The 19,245-nt window shown below is 46.8% G+C and overlaps 1 protein-coding gene across 1 annotated transcript in view; it reads right to left on the bottom strand.

Moving 5' to 3' along the window:
• The window catches only part of LOC146867644 (proton channel OTOP2-like), a 97,429-nt gene that overhangs the window by 47,696 nt on the left and 30,488 nt on the right, over positions 1–19,245 (bottom strand). Inside the window, exon 3 of the mRNA XM_085615027.1 lies at positions 14,375–14,511. Within this exon, the coding sequence (XP_085471153.1) occupies positions 14,375–14,511 (137 nt within the window). The remainder of the gene's footprint in view (positions 1–14,374; positions 14,512–19,245) is intronic.

Genomic DNA, 19,245 nt, shown 5'->3' with positions numbered 1-19,245 from the left:
GTGCACACAGACTCATGGTGTGATTCTAGGCAGAAAACGATTTTTCATTGGCAACTTCAAAGCACATTTACCACTGTGGTTTCGCAAGTGATAATTACTGTAAGAGCCTGACACATTTTCCTTATAGTTTAGAGAGGCAGAAAAGAGCACATGTCCTAACAGCTACTTGAGAGCATGAGCATGTGGAACCTGAGTGAGTGATTAGACTAGAGCAAAGGAAATGAGCCTTGGTGACATTGAATGTGTTAGCGTTACACATTACTATCTAAAATACCACACAGTGCTGAATACTTAGCATGGGAGTGCAGGAGAAGCTACTGCCTGTGTGATAAGAGCGTGCTTCTGGAGACTGTGTATTTTCAGGTGCAAGAGAGATCTGCATGGACGCTTGCAGAACTGCATGAAGACTGCACAGATGTATGTAAGAGTACATGTGGTGTAAGGGTTAATTGCAGTTTTGAACATGTAGGATCTACCTCACCCTCACCCTTGGCAGGACTGGAAGGAAAATCTACCCTGTTGTTTTCAAATGTGTTAGCATTTGCCTCTCATTTGTGAGATAGTGATTTCTGCTGAATGCAAACCATCACAGTTCAAAAAAACAAGCTGCCCCTTTCCTACGAATGCAAGTCTTACAGAACCTGACCAACACGAATTAAATCTCTGACAACAAATTCCTGTGTGCACACAGACTCATGGTGTGATTCTAGGCAGAAAACGATTTTTCATTGGCAATTTCAAAGCACATTTACCGCTGTGGTTTTGCAAGTGATAATTACTGTAAGAGCCTGACACATTTTCCTTATAGTTTAGAGAGGCAGAAAAGAGCACATGTCCTAACAGCTGCTTGAGAGCATGAGCATGTGGAACCTGAGTGAGTGATTAGACTAGAGCAAAGGAAATGAGCCTTGGTGACATTGAATGTGTTAGCATTACACACTACTATCTAAAATACCACACAGTGCTGAATACCTTAGCATGGGAGTGCAGGAGAAGCACCTGCCTGTGTGCTAAGAGCGTGCTTCTGGAGACTGTGTATTGTCAGGTGCAAGAGAGATCTGCATGGACGCTTGCAGAACTGCATGAAGACTGCACAGATGTATGTAAGAGTACATGTGGGGTAAGGGTTAATTGCAGTTTTGAACATGTAGGATCTACCTCACCCTTGGCAGAAATGGAAGGAAAATCTACCCTGTTGTTTTCAAATGTGTTAGCATTTGCCTCTCATTTGTGAGATAGTGATTTCTGCTGAATGCAAACCATCACAGTTCAAGAAAACAAGCTGCCCCTTTCCTACGAATGCAAGTCTTACAGAACCTGACCAACACGAATTAAATCTCTGACAACAAATTCCTGTGTGCACACAGACTCATGGTGTGATTCTAGGCAGAAAACTATTTTTCATTGGCAATTTCAAAGCACTTTTACCACTGTGGTTTTGCAAGTGATAAATACTGTAAGAGCCTGACACATTTTCCTTATAGTTTATAGAGGCAGAAAATAGCACATGTCCTAACAGCTACTTGAGAGCATGAGCATGTGGAACCTGAGTGAGTGATTAGACTAGAGCAAAGGAAATGAGCCTTGGTGACATTGGATGTGTTAGCGTTACACACTACTATCTAAAATACCACACAGTGCTGAATACTTAGCATGGGAGTGCAGGAGAAGCTACTGCCTGTGTGATAAGAGCGTGCTTCTGGAGACTGTGTTTTGTCAGGTGCAAGAGAGATCTGCATGGACGCTTGCAGAACTGCATGAAGACTGCACAGATGTATGTAAGAGTACATGTGGTGTAAGGGTTAATTGCAGTTTTGAACATGTAGGATCTACCTCACCCTTGGCAGGACTGGAAGGAAAATCTACCCTGTTGTTTTCAAATGTGTTAGCATTTGCCTCTCATTTGTGAGATAGTGATTTCTGCTGAATGCAAACCATCACAGTTCAAGAAAACAAGCTGCCCCTTTCCTACGAATGCAAGTCTTACAGAACCTGACCAACACAAATTAAATCTCTGACAACAAATTCCTGTGTGCACACAGACTCATGGTGTGATTCTAGGCAGAAAACGATTTTTCATTGGCAATTTCAAAGCACATTTACCGCTGTGGTTTTGCAAGTGATAATTACTGTAAGAGCCTGACACATTTTCCTTATAGTTTAGAGAGGCAGAAAAGAGCACATGTCCTAACAGCTGCTTGAGAGCATGAGCATTTGGAACCTGAGTGAGTGATTAGACTAGAGCAAAGGAAATGAGCCTTGGTGACATTGAATGTGTTAGCGTTACACACTACTATCTAAAATACCACACAGTGCTGAATACTTAGCATGGGAGTGCAGGAGAAGCAACTGCCTGTGTGCTAAGAGCGTGCTTCTGGAGACTGTGTATTGTCAGGTGCAAGAGAGATCTGCATGGACGCTTGCAGAACTGCATGAAGACTGCACAGATGTATGTAAGAGTACATGTGGGGTAAGGGTTAATTGCAGTTTTGAACATGTAGGATCTACCTCACCCATGGCAGAAATGGAAGGAAAATCTACCCTGTTGTTTTCAAATGTGTTAGCATTTGCCTCTCTTTTGTGAGATATTGACTTGTGCTGAATGCTAGCCATCACACTTCAACAAAACAAGCTGCCCCTTTCCTACGAATGCAAGTCTTACAGAACCAGACCAACATGAATTAAATCTCTGACAACAAATTCCTGTGTGCACATAGACTCATGGTGTGATTCTAGGCAGAAAACTTTTTTTCATTGGCAATTTCAAAGCACTTTTACCAATCAATCAATCATCAATCATAGCACTTGTATAGCGCGCTACTCACCCGGAAGGGTCTCAAGGCGCTAGGGGGAAGGGGGCCGCTACTGCTCGAATAGCCAGGTCTTGAGTTGTCTCTTGAAGGCGAGGTGGTCCTGGGTCAGCCGAAGGTGGATGGGGAGGGAGTTCCATGTCTTGGCCGCCAGGTAGGAGAAGGATCTGCCTCCGGCGGTGGCTCTTCAGATGCGTGGTACGGCGGCGAGGGCGAGGCTAGCGGACCGTAGCTGGCGGGTGGGCGTGTGGAAGGTCAGGCGGTCGTTGAGGTACTTGGGGCCCAGGTTGTGGAAAGACTTGTGTGCGTGGGTGAGGAGCCTGAACGTGATCCTCTTGTTGACGGGGAGCCAGTGCAGGTTCCTCAGGTGGCCAGAGATGTGGCTGCGTCGAGGGATGTCCAGGATGAGTCGGGCGGAGGCGTTCTGGATGCGTTGTAGTCTTTTCTGTAGCTTGGCTGTGGTTCCGGCGTAGAGGGTGTTTCCGTAGTCCAGCCGGCTGGTGACGAGGGCCTGGGTGACCTTCTTCCTGGTTTCGATCGGGATCCATCGGAAGATCTTGCGGAGCATGTGGAGGGTGTGAAAGCATGAGGAGGAGACGGCGTTGACTTGTCTGGTCATCGAGAGGGAGGAGTCCAGGATGAAGCCCAGGTTGCGTGCGTGGTCTGTCGGCTTGGGGGCGGTGCCCAGGGCTGGGGGCCACCAGGAGTCGTCCCAGGTGGAGGGTGATGGTCCAAGGATGAGGACTTCCGTCTTGTCTGAGTTCAGTTTCAAGCGGCTGTCCTTCATCCACTCGGCGACGTCTTTCATCCCTTCGTGGAGGCTGGTTCTGGCGGTGTCGGGGTCTCTGGTGAGGGAGAGGATCAGCTGGGTGTCGTCGGCGTAGGAGATGATGTTGAGGTTGTGTTGGCGTGCGATGGTTGCGAGAGGTCTCATGTAGACGTTGAAGAGGGTGGGGCTGAGTAATGATCCTTGCGGGACGCCGCAGATGACTTCGGTGGCCTCGGAAACGAAACGGGGGGAGGCGGACTCTCTGTGTTCTTCCAGCGAGGAACGAGATGATCCACTTCAATGCCTTCTCTTGGATGCCGGTGTTGCTGAGGCGTTGGACTAGGGTGCGGTGGCAGACAGTGTCGAACGCGGCGGAGAGGTCCAGGAGGATGAGTGCCGCTGTTTCCCCGTTGTCGAGAAGGGCTCGGATGTCGTCGGTGGCTGCGGTGAGGGCGGTCTCGGTGCTGTGGTTGGCTCTGAAACCGGACTGCGAGGGGTCGAGGGATCCATTCGTCTCGAGGAAGGCGGTGAGCTGTCTGTTGGGGATCTTCTCGATGACTTTGGCAGGAAAAGGGAGGAGCAAAATGGGGTGGAAGTTTTTGAGGTCGGTGGGGTCCGCTGTTGGTTCTTCAGTAGGGCGCTGAGCTCGGCATGCTTCCAGCTCTCCGGGAAGGTGGCGGTGTCGAAGGAGGTGTTGATGACATCTCGGAGTTGGGGTGCGATGGTGGAGTCGGCCTTGTTGAAGACGTGGTGGAGGCAGGGGTCAGTCGGAGATCCGGAGTGGATGGTGTTCATCGTGCGGGCTGTGTCTTCGGTGGTTACTGCGGTCCAGGTGCGGAGGGTGGCGGTGGGGTGCGTTGGTTCGACAGTTGGGTGCGAGGATGGTGCGCCGAAGCTGTTGTGGATGTCGGCAATCTTGCGGTGGAAGAACGAGGCGAGGGAGTCGCAGAGATCTTGTGATGGGGTGATGTTGTTGTTGCCGGTGCTGGGGTTGGAGAACTCCTTGACGATGCTGAAGAGTTCCTTGCTGTCGCGGGCGTTGTTGTCCAGTCGATCCTTCAGTGATTTCTTCTTGGTGGCGCGGATGAGCTGGTGGTGCTTGCGGGTGGCGTGTTTGAGGGTGGTCATGTTGTCAGTGGTCTGGTCGAGGAGCCAGGCTTTCTCGAGGGTGCGGCAGGTCTTCTTGGAGTCCTTGAGTTCGTCGGTGAACCAGGGGGCCTTCTTGCTTCTGGGTTTGCTGGGAGGGTTCTTCAGTGGTGCGAGGTCGTTGGTGCAGGCGGTCAGCCACTGCGTGAAGTTGCGGGCTGCTTCGTTGGGGTCCGCTGTGCTGGCAGGTGGGTTCTGGCTGAGGGAGGTGGTGAGTTGGTCGGCGGTGATCTTGCTCCAGCTTCTGTGAGGAACCTGCTGTGGGTGGTGGTGGGTGGTGGTTTTTCTGAAGCTGAAGTGGATGCAGCTGTGGTCTGTCCAGTGAAGTCCGGTGGAGTGGCTGAAGGCGATGTGCTTGCTGGATGAGAAGACGGGATCTAGCGTGTGGCCGGCGTAGTGGGTGGGGGTGTTGACCAGTTGCTTGAGTCCGAGGTTGGCGAGGTTGTCCAGCAGGGTGACGGTGTTGCGGTCCTTGTTGTTCTCCAGGTGGAAGTTGTGGTCCCCTAGGAGGATGTAGTCGGCGGAGGGGAGGGCGTGTGGGCTGATGAAGTCCGTGATGTCTTTGCTGAATTGTGTGCGTGGTCCCGGGGGTCTGTAGATGAGGGTGCCTCTGAGGGTCGTCTTTGGGTCGGTGTGAATCTGGAAGTGGAGGTGTTCGGCGGCGGTGTAGGTGTCGTCGGCGTCGGTCGTGATGCGGATGGTGTTTTTGTGGACGATGGCGATGCCTCCCCCAGTCTGGTTGACGCGGTCCCTCCTGATGATCTTGTATCCATCCGGGATGGCGATGGCGATGTCGGGGGCTGAGGAGGCGTTCATCCATGTTTCAGTGAGGAACGCGAAGTCTGGTGATGTTGTGTCGAGTTGGTTCCAGAGTTCGACGGCGCGTCTGTGGACGGAGCGGGTGTTGAGCAGGATGCACTTGAGGTCGCTGCTGGAGTTTGGCTTGGCGGGCGCGGTGCATGTTCGGAGGCAGGTGAACTTGCAAGTTGTGCAGGTGAAGGGTCCGTGGAAGCGTTTCGGGGCGGCCCGGCAGCAGGCGGGGTTCCGGCCGGCATTGAGTGCGTTGAGGGTGGCGGCGTCGTAGGTCTGTCGGGTCATCTTGTGTCGGTGGGGACCAGGGGTCCTGGCACTGGGCACGGTCCAGGCGCGGACGGGCGCAGACGGGCTTGCCTTTGGCGCGCCTTCGGCACACAATCGGCGCGCCCGCTGCACGTCCGCGTGGTCCCCATTTATGGCAAAGTGGGGGGGAGGGAGGAGCAGCTGGGAGGCGGGAGCGGGGAGGGCACAGAAGGAAAAGGGGGCGTGGCCGCTAGCACGGCGGCGGGAAGCGGGGAGCGGGGCGGGCAGGCACAGGGGTGCAGAGAGACAGTACAACAGCACAGGCAATAACAAAAAAGCAAGAACAGCAAATGGGAAAGAAAAACAAGATTAACAAGATGCAGGAAAAACAAAAAGGAAACAAAATATAATCAACAGTACACGCAAATACGGCGGGGGGCGGGATCGGCGAGGCAGGCTCAGCGAGGCTGCGGGCAGCAGCGGGGCGAGTTGCACACACAACAGCTGGTGGCTGTGCGGCGCGGGGGTGTCCTGAGAGTAGGTCACACTCACCTGCGCCGCACGGTCGCCATTTATGGCCAAGTGGGAGGGAGGGAGGAGCAGCTGGGAGGCGGGAGCGGGGAGGGCACAGAAGGAAAAGGGGGCGTGGCCGCTAGCACGGCGGCAGGAAGCGGGGAGCGGGGAGCGGGGCGGGCAGGCACAGGGGGGCAGATAGACAGTACAACAGCACAGGCAATAACAAAAAAGCAAGAACAGCAAATGGGAAAGAAAAACAAGATTAACAAGATGCAGGAAAAACAAAAAGGAAACAAAATATAATCAACATTACACGCAAATACGGCGGTGGGCGGGATCGGCGAGGCAGGCTCAGCGAGGCTGCGGGCAGCAGCAGGGCGAGTTGCACACACAACAGCTGGTGGCCATGTGGCGCGGGGGTGTCCTGAGAGCAGGTCACACTCACCTGCCCCGCGCGGTCGCAATTTATGGCCAAGTGGGAGGGAGGGAGGAGCAGCTGGGAGGCGGGAGCGGGGAGGGCACATAAGGAAAAGGGGGTGTGGCTGCTAGCACAGCGGCGGGAAGCGGGGAGCGGGGCGGGCAGGCACAGGGGGGCAGAGAGACAGTACAACAGCACAGGCAATAACAAAAAAGCAAGAACAGCAAATGGGAAACAAAAACAAGATTAACAAGATGCAGGAAAAACAAAAAGGAAACAAAATATAATCAACAGTACACGCAAATACGGCGGGGGGCAGGATCGGCGAGGCAGGCTCAGCGAGGCTGCGGGCAGCAGCGGAGCGAGTTGCACACACAACAGCTGGTGGCCGTGCGGCGCGGGGGTGTCCTGAGAGCAGGTCACACTCACCTGCGCCACGCGGTCGCCATTTATGGCCAAGTGGGAGGGAGGGAGGAGCAGCTGGGAGGCGGGAGCGGGGAGGGCACAGAAGGAAAAGGGGGCGTGGCCGCTAGCACGGCAGCGGGAAGCGGGGAGCGGGGCGGGCAGGCACAGGGGGGCAGAGAGACAGTACAACAGCACAGGCAATAACAAAAAAGCAAGAACAGCAAATGGGAAACAAAAACAAGATTAACAAGATGCAGGAAAAACAAAAAGGAAACAAAATATAATCAACAGTACACGCAAATACGGCGGGGGGCGGGATCGGCGAGGCAGGCTCAGCAAGGCTGCGGGCAGCAGCGGGGCGAGATGCACACACAACAGCTGGTGGCCGTGCGGCGCGGGGGTGTCCTGAGAGCAGGTCACACTCACCTGCGCCGCGCGGTCGCCATTTAGGGCCAAGTGGGAGGGAGGGAGGAGCAGCTGGGAGGCGGGAGCGGGGAGGGCACAGAAGGAAAAGGGGGCTGTGGTTTTGCAAGTGATAAATACTGTAAGAGCCTGACACATTTTCCTTATAGTTTAGAGAGGCAGAAAATAGCACATGTCCTAACAGCTACTTGAGAGCATGAGCATGTGGAACCTGAGTGAGTGATTAGACTAGAGCAAAGGAAATGAGCCTTGGTGACATTGAATGTGTTAGCGTTACACACTACTATCTAAAATACCACACAGTGCTGAATACTTAGCATGGGAGTGCAGGAGAAGCTACTGCCTGTGTGATAAGAGCGTGCTTCTGGAGACTGTGTATTGTCAGGTGCAAGAGAGATCTGCATGGACGCTTGCAGAACTGCATGAAGACTGCACAGATGTATGTATGAGTACATGTGGTGTAAGGGTTAATTGCAGTTTTGAACATGTAGGATCTACCTCACCCATGGCAGGAGTGGAAGGAAAATCTACCCTGTTGTTTTCAAATGTGTTAGCATTTGCCTCTCTTTTGTGAGATATTGATTTGTGCTGAATGCTAGCCATCACACTTCAACAAAACAAGCTGCCCCTTTCCTACGAATGCAAGTCTTACAGAACCAGACCACCACAAGTTAAATCTCTGACAACAATTCCTTTGTGCACACAGACTCATGGTGTGATTCTAGGCAGAAAACAATATTCCTGGGTGATACCAGTACACCTTTACTTATGGTTAAGACATACTCCATAATATCTGACAAGTTCAAGGCAGTTAAATATCTTCCAAAACATAAAATGTAAAACACAACTTTAAAACAAGAATCTCATTTACATTTTCTTTTTATCAAAATGCACCACATACATCTCCTCTCAAATTCATAACTCACCTTTAAAAGTAGTTAGTTGAGAAAGAAATGTGGCACTCACACAGCAGATTATCAGAACCAGAATCTCTGAACTGTACACCTCTCAGCAGAACCAGTAAATGGCAATGTTTCCCTCTCTTTTTTCACACATATACATGTTAACTTCAAATCACAGTGCTGCCCACATTTTTTCAAATGGAAACACACATTTCTATTGGTTGAACATTTCAACCCTTTCCAAATGATCCCTACCCCCAACATGACTTCTGCCTTCTACCATAGCAACAGGTCATGGAACACTGGTGTGAGCAGAGAGGTCAGAAGTTCAGCACACAATGAATCCAAAGAGCAAGAGTGCTTGACTTTTCAAACCTAACAGCAAATCCAAAGTAATGTTCTGTGGGAACACATTTTTCTGAACCAATACAAAACATGCTTTTTAAAATTTAAACATACAGCCTAGTTTTTAGTGTAGAATGGTGTGAAACAGCCAATGAGTTCTTTTTATTAAAAAAAAAGAATGTAAGCCTCCATTTTACAACTATCTTTCTTTTCATATTGCCATTCTACTGAAAGACACCTTCTGAGTGCATCCAGATCTCCTTGAAAGATGTTCACAGTGTGGATTGTAGGTCATACCTATGTCTTCTGGAGTGAAAAGTATTCAGAAAAAAGAGGTATTTTCAAAGACCTTGATTTGCCAAATGTAGACATTAAATGGATTGGTCAGAGAGGGTTAAAGTGGCACCAATTAATGCCTTTGGTGAAATCCTTTCTACATCTTCCACAGCCTGACCTTATAATTGTGCACTGTGGTGGAAATGACCTAGGCACTTTAACTGGGGTAGGTCTGGAAATGCTTGTTAAGGACACCTTTGTGCAATTGATGTCACTTTTTCCACAAACTACCTTTGTATATTCTAATATATGCCAAAGGCAAAAGTGGAACTGGTCCAACCAATATTGTCCGCAGATTGACAAAGCAAGAAAGCACGTCAATAAGTCTGTTTCTGCTTTCCTCAGAGACTATGGTATGGGTTCTATATACCACAACAACTTGTGTTACAACATGCAAGGCATTTATAGAGGAGACGGTGTTCATTTCACAGATGAAGGCAACAGAGTCTTCCTCTTGCACTTTAGACTCTGCATCGGTACTTACTTGTAGGTACCAAAAAACACTCAATGAACACAACGGCTCTTTTTAGAGCCAACCAACATCTAAACACTTAAACTTGATTTTTTAATCTATTTTTTTTATGTTTTTTTGCCACACCCCGCGATATTTTATTTATTTATTTATTTATTTATTTTTTGAGACCTAAGAGGTCTTTCATGGTCCCCATGAGAAGGCCTAGGGGGTCAGGGACTCTCTACCCTGCCCCCTTTTCACGTTCTCCACTTGTGTTTTTAGCTCTCTTCTACCTCTAAAACTCAAAATGGCGGCCGGGGGTGCGCGCACCCCCGATTAAAAAAAAAAAAAAAATGTTTTTTTCACCCTTCGTGGTCCTTCAGGGACCCCCTGACAAAGGCTAGGGGGTCAGGAACTCTCTACCCTGCCAGCTTTTCACGTTCTCCACCTTTCTTTTTCCCTGTCACACACACAACACACAAAATGGCGGCCGACACTTCCTGATTTCGACCGATTCGAATGTTGACTGTCATGAATCTACCAATCAGAATTACGCTCGCGCACCGTCCGCGCACCCTCCGCGCACGGTGCGCGGCTATAGATATGTATGTGCTTTTAAATGCAATTTTCTCAGGAACTACTGAACAGATTGACACCATATATGCAAAAGGCACATGCCTGACCTGAGGACTACCTCTTTGCCAAATTTCAAGTAATTCTGTTCAGCCGTTCGGGCTGTACCTTCGACTAAAGGTCCTATTGGAAAATGCATGGGGAAAACGCGTTTTGAGACCCCCTTTTTTCTTGGCCCCCACTTGACGAATCCCCCCGAGACTTTCAGGGTAGGAGCTGAGCGGAGCGCCACATTAGTTTTGAAAATTTCGCGAGGATTCGTCAACCGGCGCCAAAGTTATTCAAAATAGAATTTTGAGATTTCCTATGGAAACACGTTCCTAACTATAACTATCTACTGGCGACCGCCAGTAGATAATATATATATATATATATATTACGGAGTTTTTCGTTTCAAGCGCTTCTGTGCACCAAAAATCCAAAGGAGACCAGGAACAAACGAACGCTGACCCAGGATGCGGGTGAGAAATTTAATTTATTTTCATTAGAACAGCAATGCCTGCATGACGCGTTTCAGCCTACGAAAGGCCTTGATCACATATATATATATATATACACACATGTATGATTCACATACTGAATTGTTGGACTGCTGTTGATTATAAATGTACAACTGCTGTCGACTTCAAACATATGTATCTTTTATTCTTTTATGTGCCTTATTAAGTCCAACTACTGACCACTTATAGAATTCTGTAGGTAGGTGTTAATAATGGGGTAATTTTACACTGACAGGTTTCAAGAGACATCGGGAATCAAGAGTGAAGTATATGATGTCGCTTGTGTACCCTGAGGTGAACAACCACATTATTAACAGCTGCACATCTAAAGTTTCATGTTATAAACACCCTGCAATCCTCTTCACCTGAGCAACTGATCCAAGGGTGTCAGTTGAGCAGTGGAAGAGGACCCAGTGGGAAGCCATGCACAATATGCCATTCCTCTTTCAGCCCCCTGCCTCTCAATGTATTATAAAACAAATTAACCTGGTATCCTGTCAGCCACCCCCCACCATCCACTCCCCCTCGAAAATACACAAAATAATTGCATCTTACAACCTCCAAAATACCTTCCCCATCCCAATATTAATATAAATAAGAGTACTTCACTTCCTGCCACCCTCTTGCACCACCTTTGAAACACCTTTATATACACATTCCAATATTAAACCCGTCGTACTTCCAACTACCCAAACTGAAACAACCTCCCACACCCTGAACCAAAGTCCTATGCACATGTTATGATTTGTTTATGAAAGTTCATCAAGTGATTAGAGCACAATTTTCAACAAAGTCCAATCAAATCTGTTTCTTGTCTTTATTCAATCAATCACAAAGAGCATCCAGCCAACAGGTGTTTCGTCGCAATGGGAAATGTCCCTCGACTTCTTCAGTGCTGTATTCCGTATATATGTGTTTTTATCCAATGATCACTCCGCAGGTTCTAATTCCGACCCGGCTGGTCAATTGAAAAGGTATCCTTGGTATCCTCAATCAAAATTATGTGGCATGTTCCACAAGTAAAGGTAACACCTATATTAAGGTGATCCGTAGTTAGAACATGCTGAATCACGAGGGAAGAGTTTTCTTGGCCGCACCATAAATCCCTTGACCTCAAGCGAGTATGCTATGGTCTGGTTCGGCAACGGGTGTGTTCTCAGTTCCAGATACTTCCTAAACCACTAACACCCCACACCGAAGAATATTTACCCTCCCACACCCTATTGCAATATTAAAAAGCATCTCTAGCAGTCGCAGCCGGCATGACTCGCTGGTGGGGGGGGGTCACACGGGGAGGCGGTCGCGCGGGAAGAGAGAGGGTTAATTAAAATAAAATATGCAAAATGTACCTCGCCTGCCCAGTCCGGTCCCGAGTCGTGTCCCTCTGAGTTCCATGAAGCAGGCAGCCTCCCACTCCTCCTCTAAGCCAATCACAATGCTGCAATGGCAGCGTTGTGATTGGCTGGAACTCTGACGGCACAGGCGTCTATGGGGAGGCCATTTTCTCCATGAAGGCTGCATGCAGCCTATATGGAGAAAACAGAGAGTGTGTATGACTGGTTTGGTCGGCCTACATGGAGAAAACAGAGAGTGCGTATGACTGGTTTGGTCGCCCTGGGGCTGACCAAACAGTCAGCGTCCACAACAGTGGGAAAGCCACTCCTCCCTGCCCTGCAGCACGACCGCCCACCTGCCTGCCACCCAAGCAATCACTTCTGCTTTCTTGCAGTGCGAGAAGCAGAAACATAAAATGGTATTCATAATACCATTTTATGTTTCTGCTTCTCGCACTGTGAGAAAGCAGTGGATTTTAGCGACGCTCCTCCGCCCACATGGAGGAGCCGCCCCTGATCCCTAGTTCTTTAAGCCCGGCTTTCTACACCCACCACCCTCTGTTCCTTCTCTCAGCTCCCCGCTCTCAGCCACAGTGACGCCGGCCCTTAGTGAGCCATGTCACCTTGGCATTCACTTCCAGTGCAGGTGCAGAGACCCTCAGGAGAGATGATAGCGAGCGGGTCTGCATTCTCCCTGGCGTCTGTGTAGACCCAGTAGAGGTGGGAGAAGGAGGGTGAGACTACCATGCACCATTCCACTGCATTACCGGGGCCTCTGGAGAGCCAGGCAAAGTGGGAAAACACCAGAGAAGCAAGCAGTTCCCTGGTGATGTCTTAGCTGTGGAAAACAACTTTCACGTTTCCACTGCTGTTAAGTAGTAGCAGTGACTAACTGGATTTAGAATACTGTATTCACGCCACTGGCTCTCAATGCAAGCATAACAAATGTGTGTCTCAAGTTGCCTCACTAGTTTACTTATAATGCAGATTCACACCACCTACAGTAGTTGTTCTAATATGTTAGTCCTCTCAATGAACCCGTGCTGTAAAGCACTCTTTCACCATTTGTGGTTTGGAGATGCTATATTAAAAAACATCAAATAAAAGAAAGAAAATTATCCCCATGAAGAGCTGTTCAGCCCTTGAAAACTTGGATTTCTAGAAACCATCCTCCAGGGCTAAATAATACCTTAATTATTTATGTAACATTTTTATAAACATCCACTCATCACCAAGCAGTTTCTATAAAACATTACAGCATCTTGCATGTAAATTCAAAATTGACATTGTTGCATTTCTGAAGTTCCTAAAGGCACTACAATCAGAAAATTACCCTGTGCCAAGGCCGGGAAAAATGATGTAATCATTCAAAATGTGTTTAAAAAAAAAATAAGCAATGTAGGAATTATTAAATGATTAATAACAGTCAAATTGTATCTCTATGCCTGTGTGCATCTTTGCACATAAAAGTTTTCGTCTGGACGTCCTTTCTTATTCAAGATCCTTATGCACCAAATGTTTCACTTTAGATTCAACTTTTGGTATGTGTTAAATTGGTAAACTACTAATTAAGTTAAGACGTTTCCAAAGGTCTTCTGAAGCACGCTGACCCATGTCAGAAAACTCTTCAGCTGAATTGTTTGATGGACCAGTATTCCGAAGACACACGAGAAAAAGATTTCTTAGGCAATCTGGCAACAAAGGTGTCATCTGCTGAGTTGCAGAGGACATCAGGTTCTGGATTAACAATGGCGTGGTGGGTAAACAGCAAAAACTGAGCAGCCAAAGCCGGATGATGACTCTACAAGCAATGAGACTGCTCAAGGGCAAATGACTCTAGGAATGAGACTGCTCAAGGGCAAATGACTCTAGGAATGAGACTGCTCAAGGGCAAATGACTCTAGGAATGAGACTGCTCAAGGGCAAATGACTCTAGGAATGAGACTGCTCAAGGGCAAGTGACTCTAGGAATGAGACTGCTCAAGGGCAAATTACTCTAGGAATGAGACTACTCAAGGGCAAATGACTCTAGGAATGAGACTGCTCAAGGGCAAATGACTCTAGGAATGAGACTGCACAAGGGCAAATGACTCTAGGAATGAGACTGCTCAAGGGCAAATTACTCTAGGAATGAGACTACTCAAGGGCAAATGACTCTAGGAATGAGACTGCTCAAGGGCAAATGGGCAAAGGATTTGACTGACACCTCCCTCAATGTACCCGATACTCCCGCACCCGCAGGAGGAGTGAGGTGGACTGATGCTCATAATGTACATCAAGAGAGCGTTACTGATCTTTAGTGCTTATCACGGATGGGTCCTCACCTGTATGACTGTGAAGACAGCTTGGACAATAGGAAATGCAGTGATGAGGACTGACATGCAGTGCTGAAGTTCATGGTAGAATCCAAGGGTCAGGCAATCCAACACCAATGTGGCAAGTGCAAAAAGTGCCAAGCCCCCTGTGGAATGTAAGAACGTGCAGTTATTGGGGGTTTTCAATTAAAATAAAGAGATTGAGGTTGCCCACAAAGTGCAATAAGGGAGAGCCAAGAGAAGCACGTTATTTGAAGTGATGTATAGGTTTAAAATATTATGTTAACTGCAAATCAATTCAAAATAACTTTATCTGGACTTAAGCCATAAAAGAGAACAATAAATAAATACAGTTCATGCACAGACATAATAAAGTTATCACGATAATCACAGTAAACAACCTATCCACGTCCTTATTTACAGAATCAATCTTACATAACAATAAAATTTGCTAAAACAAAATTCACACAATAAAAGTACGATTAAAAATCATTATAAAAGTGTACACTACTTAATAAACCTTAAAATCTCTTAGCAGCAATAATGGCCCTCCTTTTTGCCCACATCAAGAACAAGAGTTTTGCAACTGCATAAACATACAAAGGAGATGGGTCTGTATGTAGTATTCTTAATGAAATCAAATGACTTGGGGTGCCCAGCAGCATGCACACTGGTGCAATCCAGAAAGAAAGAAACCTAGTATACGCAGACCACACAAATAACACATGCGGGATGGTATCTTTTAGGCCTGCACAAAATGGACAATATTCACTAGACAAACCTTTCCATTTCGCAGTGAACGCCTTGGCAGGGAGTGTACCAGCTCGAAACTGATGGTAAAGCTTTGTATCAGATGGAACAGTGACCAAATCCCAAGACTGCTCTAGTGCATACGTGGACTTAAAAATTAAGAATTCGACAGCGTTTCATTCCCAGCCATATGCTCATCATGCAGTAGGGATGAGGCCCAATAATGTATTTTCAGCACACCCATTGAGTAGCTGCTTTACTTAGATCAGCCATGGGACTTTGTTGGCTTTATCCAGCTTGATTAGCTCATCTAAGGCCCCTGCATAATGCGCCAACTCTGGAGTGAAACAGATCCCACGCCGGTATAGGATAGGTCACAAATGGGCTTTGAGAGTTATTTCTTTCATGCCCAAATCCATAAATATAGGATATAGAGGTGTGCTAATTGGGATCAAAGCCAGTTCTCTTATGAATTTGTCTCAGATTTTGCCAGACTTGTAATGTCGCCATACCCCCAGAGCTCGGCGCCTGACAAAGCAGCTACTTGAACTTTTGCTTCATAGATTTTCAAAGCAGGTGCAATAGGCCTAGTATGAGAGTCACGCTATTCTTTTAAGATTACACCAGATCTCTGTCTATGCTTTATGGTTATAACATCAATGTGTTGGCCCCAAGATAAGTTTGGTGAAAATGTAATGCTCAGATATGTAAATGAGTCCACCTGTTCCAGTAGATCGCTCCTCGGAGATAGCTCATCCTTAAACTTCTTACAATGGTTGAATGCCATCAATTTATCTCTAAACCATGCTGCAAACAAAAATCACTAAAGCTGGCTAGAGGTTTTAGAAATCTACAAAGTGTCCTCCGCAAACAACAATAGTGGTATCTTGCCATATGCCATGGATGGGGCATCATCCTCAGTTTTTAAGAGGTAGTGTACCAGACCATTTACTTATAAAGAAAATAAAGTAGGAGCCAGTACTCATCCCTGCCGGATGCCCTTTAACACTGGAGGTTTTTCAATTCGTTGTCCCTGCGTGCCCCACCAAACCTGGGCAAAGTTGTTATTGTGTAGTCTAACCAGCAAGGATAATATGTCAGGAGGCATCTCCATTTCTTTCAAAACTGACCATAGCCTTGAACACAGTATCAAATCAAAAGCAGATTTAAGATCGATAAAGGCGACATACAGGTCACCTTTGCCCATCAAGACCGTCTTCTAGTACATTATGGAAAATCTGAAGACCTGATCTATTGTTGATATCTTGAGTCTAAAAACCTGCTTTCAACAGGCTTATAATGCCATTATTTTCTACCCAATGTTGGATCTTTACTAGTACCATTCGGCAAAAGATTTTTTTTGTAGGCAGTCACTTAAGCGAATAGGCCTATTATAGGCTGGCAAGCTCCTATCCCCCTTTGTATACACTGGAACCACCTCCGCTCCCTGCCACGATGCCGGAATAGGAGCTCTCACAGCTATCTTGTTTACAAGAACTAATATGTAATTTGTCCATACATCTATATCATGGAGGTAGACATCTACTGGAATGCTAAAAATAGATTGGTAGTAGTTGTTCCCGGTCAGGAGAATTACCGCAAAATCAATAGCTGAAAAGTTTCAGAGCATACAGTAATATTGTGTGAATCAATTCTTTTTGCTTATTGTAGTTAAATTGGGCTGCTTCCTTGGCTCAATTGCACCTACTACCAAAGGATGCTATTAACACATTAGTGAACTAACGTCTATACAAACTTGAAGACATAGAGAGCCCTACTGAGCACACCCTGTAGTATTCGTAATCACCCAGAGTACTGGATGAGTAAAGACATTCCAAATATCATATGCCAGATATACGTCACTTAACGAATAGTGTCTTTTGATGAAATCAAAAATTGTCTTTGTCTGAAATATACAAAGTCCACAACAGTCCGATACTTCAACTTGGTGATTTTATTCTGTTCTTATTACTTCCAGCATGGAATCTGCCAATGGGCAACACGTGTTTCGTCTACTCATAGACTTTTTGAAGGCGGTTAGCGCAAAACTGTTATTGAACGCGTCTGGAATTCGGACGTAGTGACGTAACAATCAGAGCTGCACAAGCATCCACGACTATTGTAAAAGAACATCCGCACCAGCCCGCATGCTGGTGGCAAACCTTAGTAGCTTGAATGCCCGTTGTTTGGTAATGCTTACTATTTACAACCCCGAAATGAGATGACACGTTACAGAGAGGACTGCAGCTAGGTGGAGGAAGCACTCCCGCCTTTGTGGAGTGGAACTTATCATGGTTCCCCCTGGGAATAGAATTATTTACTCTTTCTACTACAAGGAAGCATTAGGATCATCTCATGTAATATAGGGGTGAAAAGTGAAGGGACATGATTCTGAGGCTCAAATCCTGCTGGATGCTCTCCTCTGGCCCCTAATCTCCAAAACCAAAAATCATACATGCATGCACATATACAATTTCCTGATGGATGCTATCAGAGGAGAGTTTATTTTACTTTTATGGCCTCAGCTAATATCCGTCTTAGCTTTCTACACTCGCTATGGAACCAGCATTCCATCCACTATGGGCCAACTTTTTACTTACACATGGAGCTACAAACTGATAAGCAAGATCCTCAAAGACCTCTGTGTGCCTCTCAGTAACCTTGTGTTTATCCTTGGTTACATCTCTGCAATACAATAATCTAGGCAGAAATCTACAGCAGCATCTTTATGGTAGCTAAAAGTTCAGCTTTCTCCCTAATTTGCCGCCATTTTAGGTGGCGTTTATCTGCTGTATGTTCAGTGTTCCTAGTTCTAGTAAGAGTTGAGCAATCAAACCGAAACTTATTAAATAAATCCTCTATCGTGAGGCATAAAGGGTTATGATCACTCTCTAGTACAGTCATGTCATTGTCTAGGTGCCACAGTTTCAGATCAACCATTACATAGTCAGTTCAACTTTTAAGATCTAAGTTGTCAAACATATATGCCCCCTTATGGTCAGATTTGGTCCTCCCATTTGTCGCTCGTATGCAAAATTCAATAGTGAGCACCTTCAGCTGGAGGGCAGCCCATACCCATCTCTTAACCAGGGCAACCTCCAATTGGGGGGTCGCCCATCTTTCTTCCTCCTCTGCAGTGATTTCAAATTCATCCCAATCAAGGGGCTCAAATGTGGTGTTGAAATCACCAGTAAGAATCAGATTAACCCCAGACTGTTGTCTATTCAAGAAGGCTTACAGAGATTGAATAGTTGTCGAGGCAGCCCCACCCATTTCCCCTCCCGCATTGATATTAAAAAGTGGCACAATAAACCTTCTGCCACAACTTACTTCAATACCTAATAAGTCCTAACTATTTGTTTTCAATTGTCGAATTTTGCACTTCAAGGAGGACTTAACCCATGTGGCCAATCCACCTGCAGGCCTCACCCCTTTTCTTGGCTTTGCCGGGATGAAATACGTCAGAAACCTGGTCTACGTGCAGGGTCTGCACACCAAGTTTCTTGAAAGAAACATATATCAAAGTTATCGATAAAATGGCACAAATAAGGAATTATCAGCTTTGCCTTGAGTCCTACAATATTCCAAGAGATTAATGAGGTTTTTGATGGGAAGAGTTTAACCTGGGCACTGCTAAAGGGATAAATAGAGGGACAGTCACTACCCTCAGCAGAGTCCTCGAAGAGATGGATCATTTCTGGGTGTTAGCAGGACCCACCTGCAACATAGGCCACTTAACACATCTGGCAAGATGAGTGGACACAGGACCATATGTTTTCTGACTTCAAATAAATGGATAACATTTTTGATGGGGCGTGAGCTGTTCTGTCCATTTCCCCTGTGACTACTGACATTGGACAAACCATATTAATGGCTGCAACTGAAATACTGAATAGGTTACTGATCTGCTACTGATTTTCCTGCAAAAGATTAGACTAATTTTAACAACCTCTGAAGAAAAGGGCCTTGCTGACATATTTATGGCTTTGATATCCGACACTCTTTTGCAGGTGCTGTTGGATAAAATGCATTGTGACCTTTCCATGTGCCTTTTATTCAATGCCTGCTCACACTTTACTAGGCGTCAGTTTCTCTGTCAGTGTTATTTTCTAAATAAATGGTATTCATCT

Source organism: Triturus cristatus, chromosome 1_2 (assembly GCF_964204655.1).
Source record: "Triturus cristatus chromosome 1_2, aTriCri1.1, whole genome shotgun sequence".
NCBI lineage: Eukaryota > Metazoa > Chordata > Amphibia > Caudata > Salamandridae > Triturus > Triturus cristatus.
This window is presented reverse-complemented; position numbering and strand designations above follow the sequence as displayed.